This window comes from Bos taurus, chromosome 15, assembly GCF_002263795.3.
Source record: "Bos taurus isolate L1 Dominette 01449 registration number 42190680 breed Hereford chromosome 15, ARS-UCD2.0, whole genome shotgun sequence".
NCBI classification, from domain to species: domain Eukaryota; kingdom Metazoa; phylum Chordata; class Mammalia; order Artiodactyla; family Bovidae; genus Bos; species Bos taurus.
In genome coordinates, this window is record NC_037342.1 from 51468483 (window position 1) to 51480731 (window position 12249).

General features: G+C 50.7%; 1 protein-coding gene across 4 annotated transcripts; it reads left to right on the forward strand.

Moving 5' to 3' along the window:
- The first annotated feature begins 6427 nt into the window (after positions 1–6427).
- Positions 6428–9426, forward strand: LOC407148 (ADP-ribosyltransferase 5-like). 4 transcript variants are annotated; one of them, XM_024975040.2, is made up of 4 exons: positions 6428–6667; positions 7646–8165; positions 8941–8973; positions 9062–9426. In XM_024975040.2, the coding sequence occupies exons 1-4, from the start codon at positions 6602–6604 to the stop codon at positions 9163–9165; spliced, it is 723 nt and encodes a 240-aa protein (XP_024830808.1). In that variant the 5' UTR covers positions 6428–6601; the 3' UTR covers positions 9166–9426.
- Positions 9427–12249: the final 2823 nt, after the last annotated feature.

Consider the following 12249-nt stretch of genomic DNA (forward strand, 5'->3'; position numbering starts at 1 on the left):
TCCAAGAGGGTTTCCAGAGAGGCATAGTTGACCACAGTGGTCACACACTTTTGGCAGGGGTACTTGTTTCTCTTCTCTATCTCACTTTTCCACTCCTTCACTTGTAATTCCTGAGATCACCTTACAAATATGTTTAGTTTACCCAAGTGCTTGCCTCTAGTCTGCTTTAGGGTGAACCCAAATCAAAAGAGAAGGTCTCTTTTGGGGTGAGAGACCATCACAACATGGCCTAGAACTGTTCCTCCAGTCTGGACCCCAGAGGAGCAGATCTGGGTCCAGCCCACAACAAGGAGGCGGCCTGCTGAGGAAGACTGGAGCCTGAGGTAGAGCTGCCCATCCAAGCTCACTTTAGCCCATCTACAGTCAACCTGAAGACCCCGGCTGCTGCTGCTGCTGCTAAGTCACTTCAGTTGTGTCTGACTCTGTGCGACCCCATAGACGGCAGCCCACCAGGCTCCCAGTCCTGGGATTCTGAAGGTAAGAACACTGGAGTGGGTTGCCATTCCCTCTCCAATGCATGAAAGTGAAAAAGTGCAAGTGAAGACGCTCAGTCATGTCCGACTCCAAGCACCACATGGACTGCAGCCTACCAGGCTCCTCCGTCCATGGGATCTCCAGGCAAGAGTTCTGGGAATGGGTGCATTGCCTTCTCGTGAGACCCAGGAGCTGAGAATAAATGTTTACCTCCCCCTGAGATTTGTGCCCACAGCAAATGGTCATGTAGTGAAAACCAGAAGCCAACTGTATCTCTCACTGCCTCTCCATTGCCTTGTTTCTGTCCAATCTCTGCCTTGCCAGAAGGACAGCATAAAAGATTTCAGGACAGGGAATGGTGAAGTCAGACTGAGGACACTGATCATGTGGTCAGACTAAGGTATGGGCACTGAGAGTGCACCCACTGTTACTAGGTAGAATGACTGGATTTATATCTGTACAGTTTAGGGGATGAGATGGGGAAATGAAGGCAAGCACTCTTGGAACACTCAAGGAAAACAAGGTTCCCATGCTCTAATTGGAATACAGAAGAAAACAGAGTAGAACTGTAAGCTTACCTTTCTCTCCCAACACATAGTATGGTGTTCAATTAAAAAAAAATGTATTGAGTAAAGGATCAGTTTTGAGCAGATGTGGTGAATTCAGTTTGGCACATGTGGGCCCTCCAGGGCAGATGTCTGAGAGGAGCAGAATACAAGAGACATTTGAGAGTCACAAGTCTACTGATTCAGGGAGAGAAGAGGTTCCAGGAAAAGAGGCAGGGAGGGCTGAAGAGCAAAGACACCAAGGCACAGGTGAAGTAAAGCACTTCCCTTGGTTTTTAGAGACTTCACTTCTAGCCTTTGGGTATCGAGAAATACCCTGGGATCCTCATGATCAATTTCTCTTTAGACTTCATCCAGCTTGGGGGGTTCCTCTGAACTCGCACCAGAAGAGTCTCATGTAATCTACTACCTGTTATTCATCCAGTCCTCCTAGATGGTTACTTGGGATTGCATTCATTTCAGTCATTTATCAAACAGTAATTAGTTGCAACTAATGTGTGACAGTATGGGTCCATCTCAATGGTCCTTCCATCCCATTGCCATCCTCCCCCACCAGGGCTCAGTCAGCCCCTGGCTCCTCCCTGGTCTCCCTGCCTCTGCTGTGGCCCCTGCAACTCACGCTCCCCTGGAGCAGGGAGAGCAATGAGTCTGGAGCACAGCTGGTCATGTTCCTCACCTGCTTCAGAACCCTCTGTGCCAAACCTGCTTTGAGAAATATCTCAAAATACAGACATGAAAACTATGAGGGAAGGGATGAGAACACTATGAGAGAGAAAAAAGAAGGCAATAGAACAAAGCAAAACTTCCCTCCTACCCTCAGGACAGAGTCCAACCTCCTGGCGCTGGCATCTGAAGCTCTCTGTGACTTGATCCTCCATGACCTCTTCAGCCTCGTGCCCTGCCACACCTGCTTCACATGGATGGCACAGCACGAAGTCCCAGATGAGGCACTGCTGCTTCCCTCCACGTGCTGGGGCTGCCCTTCTCCTGCTACCCACTCTTCCAGGAGTAGCTCAGCGGCCACCTCCCCCAGGAAGCCCTCCCAGTCCTCTGGCCTCGTGAATCCCCTGCGCTTTCCTCTGTCACTGTGCTAGTCATACTGTGCTGCCTCTGAGTCTGCCTCCCCTGCTGGGCTGTGAGTTCCTTGAGGGCAGGACCAGGTAATGACCCACTCTGTGTCCCCAGGGCTCAGCCCCAAGGCCAGGCACACATGAGGCCTCCTGGAATATTTGCTGAAAGTCTGAGAGGCTTTCTGGGTGTCACTAATAGTGGAGACCCCGGCAGAGCAGGTGGATTGATGGCTAGTGACCAGTTTGGGGGCAATGGTGTGGGAGCCAGAGTGGTGGGGGAGGGCCTGAGAGGTCAGGAAGTGGAGGCACTGGCAACCCCTTTGCCTCTCCCAGCTGCTTGCCCTTTCTGTCCTTCCTGTCATCATGCTCAGGGCACCTCTCTTGTTGGTTTCCCCTCATCCAGGCCCATGATGAACATCCCTTACTGGGGATATTTTCTAGTTTACTTTAAGCTTGTTTTGTGTGAACTCCCTAGAAGTTTCAAAAATGGTTTTGGGCCAAAGCATTAAGGCTGTGACCTAAACCTGTGCTCAGTTTGCTCAGTCCTGTCCAACTCTTTGCAGCCTCATAGACTATAGCCTGTCAGGCTTCTCTTCCCAAGGAATTTTCCAGGCAAGAATACTGGAGCAGGTGGCCATTTCCTACCCCAGGGGATGCTCCCAATGCAGGGATTTAACCCACAACCCTGGGTCTCCCGCATTGGCAGAGGGATTTTACCACCAGCACCACCTGGGAAGCCCTACTGGGACTGGGACTCCAAATCCCTCCCCAGAAGTCCCCAAGTTTCCCAATGGCCTCAGCCTCCCTAGTATCTCAGACCTCTTTGTCAAATATGCAATAGTCTGCATGTTTGTGTCTCCCCAAAATTCATAGGCTGGAACCCTAATGCCTGATGTGATGGTAATTAGAAGGTGGGGCCGTTGGGAGACCATTAGTTCATAATTCATGATCCCTCATGACTTGCGATTGCTGTTCCTATAAAAGACACCCCACAGAGCTCGCTAGCTTTTTTCAACTTGTGAGGGCCCAGTGGGGAAGTGCTGGCTATGACCAGGAATAGAGCTGTCATCTGACCAGGCTAGCACCCTGATCTCAGACTTTCAGCCTCCAGAACTTTTATATATATGTATTTGTTGTTGATAAGATACCCAGTCTGTAGTATTTTTGTTATAGCAGACAAAGATAAAAAGTTTCTTGAACCTTTTCTTAATGATTGCTATAACTCTGCCAATAACACCCCAAATTTTGCCTTTCAGAAACAGCTTTCTGTGCCCAGTGCCCAGGAGGAGGTCGTATGCCTCTTACCTAGACCTTCTCTGGGGCTTGGAAGCTGGTGTTGGTCTCCAGTGACAGCCTCCAGGGGAGGGGGAGGGCAGGTTTCTCTTTTATACCACCCCTTGTACCTTTCCCACACAGCTGCTCAGAAATGTGACACTCTCCCATTTATTTCTGGACATCTCTTCTAGGCTCAGGAATACTAGCCTCTGCCCAGGGTGTTCTGGGCAAGAGCTCTTCCCGTGAAAAAAGCGAATCCCTGAACCCAGAGAGAAATCAAAGATCCAGGCTGAAACAACTGTCTCCTAATTGGGTTTGCTCCTGCATTCAGCATCCCTGGCCTCAGGGAGTATCTCCTCATTGATCCTTTCAGGTGATGGAGACTCACTTGAGGAGTAAGGAGAGATTTCTGAGTAGAGAGTGAGTCCAGCTGCAGTGCTCCTGGTCATGTGATCTTGGAGGACTTTCCACTTCACTCTAGTCATTGAACTAGATTTGAGTCCATCTCTTGGGGTCTTTCTTGGGGTGCCAGTCTCAGGATAAGTGAAGCAATTCCCAAAGCCAGAGAATGGAGAGAGGAGAAAACGCTGATACCAGTAGATCTGGTCTCGTGTTGTGTCCCTGCAGGCCTAGCTATCCAGACAGTATAGTCTCTTCTGTTACAGCCATTGTCAATTCTCAGGACCCTCTAGGGGGAGAGGTTATGTAGATGAGTTGCTGTTTTTTCACAGTAATGGAAAACAGCAGAGTGACTCCTGATTTTCTGATCTTGGAGTGCTTTGGGGAAGCCAGTCTAAATTAGAAGGGGATGAAGAACTTGTCTGGATTTGTTGTGTTTGCCTGAGGAGCAGTCCGGTTTCGGGACCACGTCTCTTCTTCTTCGTTTGGTCATGCTTCATGGTTTGTGGGATTTCAGTTCCCTGACCAGGGACTGAACCTGGGCCACAGCAGTGAAAGCCTGAAATCCTGACCACTGTGGCACCAGGGAACTCCCTGGGATATGCCTCTTTTCACCTCCCTCCCCACCCTCCCCTAAGCCTGGACACAGTTTGTCTTCCTTTTTGATCTACAGAAGAATTTCTGGAGGAAATGGGATTCTAGGTGAAATTTTTACTTGTCTGGCAACCTAAGGGGTGGGGGAAAAATAGGACTAAATTAATGAGCCAGAGCAGGACAAGTCCCCGGGGTGAGTTTAACTTTCTTCGCCCTTCTCAGACACAGCAGGCGGCAGGCACATCTCTTAAATCCTGGATTCTGGACCCCCAGGTCCTTGGCCATTCTGAAAGAGGAACCCTGCCACCCCAGAAGCTCATATTGCCAGAAAGCTCTTCCCCGAGCTGCTGACTGATTCCTCACTGGTCCCTTTGCATTTACCTCCCAGGTGGCATCCAAAACCCCAGAGCTAGGGTATTTATAGGCAAGCCCAGGGAGGTGAGGGGAAAGGCTAGTGTTTATAAACATAGGGCGCCTGAGTCTGAGAGTCAGGGGACTCAGGGTCTGTGGAGGGCAGAGGCTGGCCCCTGAGGATGTGAGAGAGAGCTCTGCATCTCGGTAAGGCTTACTGAAGGGAAGGGGCTTAAAGAGAAAGGAGAATGGTGGGGCCCCTCAAATGCTGGAGTACATGTGACCCAAAGAGTTGGCCGTATGCAAATTGTATGCAAATCAAGGAGCACATAAGACAGACGTGAACTCTCAGCAGGTATAACTCTCTTGGTCCCCTCAGACTTCTGGTGTGGAGGCTGGGCCATGGCAGTCACAGATTGCCTGAGGGAAAAACACTTTGCACAGTTCTCTTGCTGTAGCCTTGGTCTTGCTAGGAGACAAAGAAGGTCCTGGAGAAAGGCCTCACAGTCCAAGGCAAGGGGAGTTATAGCTCTGGGCCCTGCTCCCACAGGGTGTCTGCTGTCAGGGAAGGGAGGTATCGGGTCACTGCCTGGGTGGGGGGCTATAGTTAGCCATGGACTTTGTAGATTTGCAGGACACAGTGGACAGGAGACAGGGCAGCTCCTGAGCAGACACCAGGGCCTGCCACCCAGAACTGTCAGCGCTCCTTCTTGTTTTTGGCCTGCTACCAAATCCAAGATCGCTCTGCTAGCCACCCAACAGCTCAAAAAATTGAGAAAGGAAGTGCTGCGACAAGGAATACGACTTTATGTGGAAAGGCAGCTGACCAGGAAAATGGCAGACGAATGTCTCAACTAACTATCTTATAGAGGTCTGTATTTCCAGGTTTTCTTTTCTTTTAGGGCAGAGAAAGAGAGGTGAGGAATAAAGTAAAAAGGCAAAACAGAGAGGGAGAGGCTGGGCAGAACATCTCGGAGGAAATGCCTAGCCTATGGAAAGGATTTGTTAATCTCTTCTTTTTTGGCAGCCATTCACTGGCATGGGGGTTAGATTGTTTTTCTGTGAGCTGAACAGAGGTACTTTAGATTAATAGTCAGGCTGAGGAGCAGGGTTCTCTGAGGCAGGACTTCATGTATAATTATAAAAACTGAACCAACAAAAGCAAGTCAAAGAAACAGTTCCATCCCAGAGTTAGAGCTGACTCCTCCTTCTAACAGGCCTGGGCTGCCTAAAGTTGGGTCTCTGACTCCAGGCCCCTCCTGACTCTGCTAAGTCGCTTCAGTCGTGTCCAACTCTGTGTGATCCCATAGACGGCAGCCCACCAGGCTCCCCTGTCCCTGGGATTCTCCAGGCAAAAACACTGGAGTGGGTTGCCATTTCCTTCTCCAATGCATGAAAGTGAAAAGTCAAAGTGAAGTCGCTCAGTCGTGTCTGACTCTTAGCAACCCCATGGATGCAGCCTAACAGGCTCCTCAGCTCATGGGATTTTCCAGGCAAGAGTACTGGAGTGGGGTGCCATTGCCTTCTCCTGACTCTAAGTAGAGCCAAATCACGTCCCCTCCTCAATCCCCACCCCTGCCGTTATCATTCCTGTGCAGGTGGCTCTAAGCACTCCAGGAACCAGGTGGCAGGGAGCAGAGTCTAAGTTTGTGCTGGGGTGGAGGTGGGGGATGTTATAATCCAAACCACACCCACTCAATTAGACAAACCCTTGGACCTGCCCGTGCCCTGCCCAGCCAAGTCCTGGGCCAGGGACCCCTCACACCAGAGAAGAAAGGCTCCAAGTCTCTGTCACCATCCCAGGAAAACAGAATTCACCGTCGCTGGTCCCACCCTCAACTGGATCTCACTCTCCAGGTGTCTCTGAGGATAATGCTGGCGGCTCTGCTGATCACCCTCAGCTGCCTCAGCCTCCACACCCTGGGAAGCCATGGGCAGGTACCTGGGGAGAGCCTTCTGCTGCAGCAAAGGGAACACTTGAGGAGTGGGGGAAACCCAGGGCCTGATACCTCAAATATCCCTCCCAGGGATGCTTCTCTAGGATGCCATCCTCTGAATCCTCTTCTCAGGAACCTCCACCCCTGCAGGGAGCCCCAAGTTCCCATTCCATCTCCCAGAACCCCACCTCCACCCACTGGTCCTCCTGACACCCTCCTGCCTTCATACCCTCCTCCCTCGGGACAGCCTCCAGCTTCCTCCTCTCACTTCCCATCTCCCACCCCGGGGCCCAGCCTGCACACTCTCCTTAAGGTTACCTGTGTATGGCCCTCCTGCAGCCCCTCCCAGACCAGGGCTTGACCTCCTCCCCACTCCCACCCAGGCTGGAGAATGCAGGCTTCTAGAGCAGGAGAGGACTGAGTCTCAGAGCTGACAGGGACATGGTGTGGTATCTACACACCTGTGTGGGAGAGGGGAAGAGTCAGAGGCTGGGCATGGGGTCAGGTCATTGGAGACTGAGGACGTATTTGTATGTCATCCGCACAGCGAGTCTCAGAGCCAGAAAGGTGCTTGGAGGTCATCCAGCCCCATGTCCCACCTCGGGCAGGAACCTCTCTAATGATAGATGACCCCTTTTAGTTAGTTAGAATCTATATGCAGTCCTGACAATAACCCTGTGAGGCTGGAAGTATACTGACTTTATAAGTGGAGGACCTGAAGCCCAGAAAAGTTAAGAGACTTGGCCAAGATCTTACAGGCAGTAGGTAATGAATTCAGGATTTGAACCAATGTCTCTCTGACTTCATTGCTTGTTATTTAAACCCTTGAGGTCTGGCCAAGTATCAGACTCCAGATATTTGAGCATAGAAAAGAGATTCTGGGTTTCTGAAATAATCTGTGTCTAGGACCTTAGTCCAGTACCCTGAACTTATACACTTTTCTGTGTGGCCCCTTTCTTCCTTACCTCCATATGCCCAGGGTGTTACCATCCAGTACTTGAGCCTGGCTCCAGATACATTCGATGATGACTATGTGGGCTGCTCGGAGGAGATGGAGGAGAAAGCGGTGCTTCTGTTAGAGAAGGAGATGGCCGACCATGCCCTGCTGCGAGAGTCCTGGGAGACAGCCCAGAAGGCCTGGGAGAAAAAACGTCCAGGGCTCACTCTGCCTCCTGGCTTCAGAAGCCAGCACGGAATTGCCATCATAGTCTACACCAGCTCATCCAACGCTTTGTACTGGGAGCTGAACCAGGCTGTGCGGACTGGCGGTGGCTCCTGGGAGTCCTACATGAAGCACTTCCCTTTCAAGGCTCTGCATTTCTACCTGACCCGGGCCCTGCAGCTGCTTCGGGGTGGTGGGGGCTGCAGCAGGGAACCTGGGCAGGTGGTGTTCCGTGGTGTGGGCACCATTCGCTTTGAACCTAAGAGTGTGGGGGACTCTATCCGCTTGGGCCAGTTTACCTCCAGTTCCCTGGATGAGACAGTGGCCCACGGATTTGGTAATGCCACCTTCTTCTCTATAAGGACTTGCTTTGGGGTCCCCATCCAGAACCTGTCTGTCTTTCCTAAAGAGCGTGAGGTGCTGATCCCCCCACATGAAGTCTTCGTGGTTACTGATTTCTTCCAGAACAAAACCCACAACCTGGTGACTCTCTCCAGCACCAATCACATCTGCAGCCACTTTAACTGCGCCTATCTGGGTGGTGAGCCATGCATGAGGGAAGCAGGACTGCCAGGAGGTCCCCAGTTGATTTCAGTCCCCAGGGCCTTCAAGAGACCCAAGTCATTAATGACGAAGTTGAGGGCCAGAAGCTAGCTGGAGATACTTTTTCTTTGTGACTCAGGTTCTGCCAGTGTTTTCTGCATGTGTGAATGTTCTTAGAAGATTCTCCAAATGTTCTCAAATTTTCCTTCTGCTACACAGTCTAATAGACCAAAAGAACCTGGTTAAGGAGGGCAATAAGCAGAGGAAAGTGGCAGGAGGGCTGCTTCAGATCCCAGGAGGCCGTGGGCGTAGTGGGTTGATGGGACGCACGTGTGCTATTCCCCAGTGCTGAGGCAGGACAGAGTGACTGGGCCAGGGTGGGGCAGGGATGGAAAGGCAAAAAGGCAAGATTTACTGGAAGAAGGAGGAGGAAGGGAAGTCAGAAGTATATTTGGGAGAAGGGGAAGATGGATTGATTTGGGAATAGTTGTACCAGGGCCTGGTGGGAAGGGAAGTCTGGAGTGTGAGGGTCTGTCTACCTGGAGGCCTCACTGTGGTGTCTTTTGCAGAGAAGAAGAGGAAGAGCTGTGAGTCTGTGCCAAGTGAGTCACCCTCGGGTCCCTCCCTCGGCTCTTTGACTCCCCCATGGCCCTGCTGACCATTCACTGCCTTTTCCTCTCTCTGCAGTAGGAGGGCAGGCAGATTCACTCTCCAAGGGGGCCTTCTCTCTGCTGTCCTGGAAGACCCTGCTCTTGGCCTCTTGGGGGTTCCAGCTCTTAGGAGCTGGGCTCTGAACATTCAGTGCCTGCTACTTAGGAGTCCTGGGAACATGTGACCTCCAAAGGAAGAAAGGAGGCTTCGATGAGCCTGGAGAAGCAAGAAGCTGGTTTCAGACCCAGACTTAGCAGGCATGTCTCCAACCAGGATATTGGGGGATTTGAGCCCATGGTAGGGTGGAGGGAGCCCCGCTCTGTGGTGGGGACTCCTGGGAACAAGCAAGGGTAGTGCTGTGATGGCTGCTCCATTAAACAGTGCTGCAGTATGGTGACATCAAATTTCATGACTGGTTTGTTTCATGAGACTGGACTCTCTGCCCTGCTTTGGTTATGGGACTCAGGGACTCAAATGAATGACTTCTTGATCACTTTTAGACATGGTCCAGGTGCAGACCCTTGTCACACACCATAGCCTGCAACCCCAGATGGTTTAATAAACAGAGGTTCCTCACAACAGCCCAGAAGGCAGGAAGGGGGACAGATGGCTTCCTCAGCCGTTTGTCTGACAATAAATGCAGAGCCAAGGAAGGAAGTCAGAGAGGTTGTTTTCAAACCAGAACCCCTGCCCCCACCCCCATCTCAATTCCATCAAACATCTGAAGGAGCTCAAAGTTCGATCCTAAGCCCAGGATATCGGGTCCCCAGAGCAAACCATTTCTGTTTGTCCTCTCCCACTCCCACCAGGGTTCATTTCAGCGTTGCCAATCTCAAAGTATCATGAGACAGAGATTAACACACTCTGGATGAAAGTGAAGGAGGAGAGTGAAAAAGCTGGCTTCAAGCTCAACATTCAGAAAACTAAGATCATGGCATCTGGTCCCATTACTTCATGGGATATAGATGGGGAAACAGTGGAAACAGTGTCAGACTTTTTTTGGGGGGGGGGGCTCCAAAATCACTGCAGATGGTGATTGCAGCCATGAAATTAAAAGACGCTTACTCCTTGGAAGGAAAGATACAACCAACCTAGATAGCATACTTAAAAGCAGAGACATTACTTTTCCAGCATACTTAAAAGCAGAGACATTACTTTTCCACAAAGGTCCATCTAGTCAAGGCTATGGTTTCTCCAGTAGTCATGTATGGATGTGAGAGTTGGACTGTGAAGAAAGCTGAGCACCGAAGAATTGATGCTTTTGAACTGTGGTGTTGGAGAAGACTCTTGAGAGTCCCTTGGACTGCATAAGATCCAACCAGTCCATCCTAAACAAGATCAGTCCTTGGTGTTCATAGGAAGGACTGATGTTGAAGTTGAAAGTCCAGTACTTTGGCCACCTCATGTGAAGAGTTGACTCATTGGAAAATACCCTAATGCTGGGAGGGATTGGGGGCAGGAGGAGAAGGGGACGACAGAGGATGAGATGGCTGGATGGCATCACCAACTCAATGGACATGGGTTTGGGTAGACTCTGGGAGTTGATGATGGACAGGGAGGTCTGGTGTGCTGCAATTCATGGCGCTGCAAAGAGTTAGACACGACTGAGCGACTGAACTGGACTGAACTGAACAGAACTGGAGACATTTGCCTTCCAGAGCAGAGACTTTATTGAGGCAAAAAGAGCGGCAGTGGCGCCTATGAAGTGACCCCTGCCCTCAGCTCTCTAGGCTACTCTAGTCAGCAACAGAAAAAGGGACCCTCCCCCTGCATCAGTCCCATGGAAGACCCTACTAGGCATTGAGGTCTGCCTCCTGGGGCAGGTCGCCAGACCCCACTGATTCTTGCTCCCAGTACAGTAACATGTGAGCTGGGGAGGAGGGTCCAGATTCCCCAGAAGCTGGAGCCTGAGCCCCTCCCCTCTAGTGTCCAGAAACCCAGTTTCTGAGGACCCCTGGGACTCCACCAACCCTGGCATTGCTCCGGGGTCTCAGGAATGGGGGTCCCAGGTTCTCGAAGCTATTGTGCACTTGGGTGATGGAGCGACTGAGGATGCTGGCTCATTTGGCAGCCAGTGTGGCCCTGCCTCCCCCAGAGCCTGCTGCATACCTGCTACCTCACTTTGCAGTCGAGACACCGCCTTGGTCAGCGCTGTCAGTCTGTTTCCCAGGTCTTGGGGTGGGAGTAGTGAGGGGGTGTTCTCTCTGAAGGTGAGTCTGCTCTGGTCCATTTCCACCCTCAACACAACCCCAGGGGGTGGTATGCCGGGGGACCCTGAGGCAGGAGAACTGGAGGAAGTGAGGGACTGGCACTGGGTTGTGGGCCAGGTGAGCAGGCTGCATCAGGGTGGATGAATCAGCAGGGTGGTGTGGTTCAGAGATACCAAGAAGGAATGTCTTATGGACCAGACAGGGGGTCATGAGTCATAGAGGTGGAAATTTCTACTGGATCCAGAGGGTCCTCCACTCTCCCTCATGCCTGCAAGTAACTGAAATTGAAGTCGCTCAGTCATTTCCAACTCTTTGTGATGCCACGGACTGTAGCCTGCCATGCTCCTCCATCCATTAGATTTTTTTTTTTTTTTTATGCTTTTTGGTATTTGATATCAATTTTATACCTGTATTTTCTTTATAATTTTTGTGACATTGTTTGTATTTGTTTGTTTGTTTTCTCTCTTTATTTTTCTTCTTCTTTTTTTTTTTTTGAACATTGTATTTTTTTTTTTGATAAATTTAACGCCTTTTATTGCCATACCTCATTTTACTGTGCTTTGCTTTAGTGAACTTTATAGATACATGTTTTTGTTTTTTTTTTCCTTGTTAATTTTCTGTTTAGTTGATCTATCCATAAGTGTGAGTGGGGTATTAAAGTCTCCCACTATTATTGTGTTATTAGATTTTTCAAGCAAGAATACTGCAGTGGGTTGCCATTTCCTTCTCCAGGGGATCTTCTCTACCCAGGGATCGAACCCAGGTCTCCCACACTGCTGGCAGACTCTTTACCATCTGAGCCACTAGGGACTGGGACCCTAAGATGATTTCACTTAGGGACCTCCAGGTTGTGAGGGTAGAGGGGCTGGATAGGGGTGAGTCCAGAGGGTGGTGCTTCCCCATGGAAGCTCCCTACACCCTGGTGGTGGGCATGCTGAGGACCTGAAGTGGCTCCAAGAAGGCGTCCCTGGTTTGGGTCAAGATTGGAACAGACAGTTTCCACTTTGGTGCTTTCAT

Coding starts and splice junctions, on each gene's coding strand:
- LOC407148 (XM_024975038.1), top strand. CDS start 6,602: ATGCTGGCGGCTCTGCTGATCACCCTCAGCTGCCTCAGCCTCCACACC. Junction 6,668..7,645: donor CCCTGGGAAGCCATGGGCAG/GTACCTGGGGAG, acceptor CCATATGCCCAG/GGTGTTACCATCCAGTACTT. Junction 8,370..8,940: donor TAACTGCGCCTATCTGGGTG/GTGAGCCATGCA, acceptor TGTCTTTTGCAG/AGAAGAAGAGGAAGAGCTGT.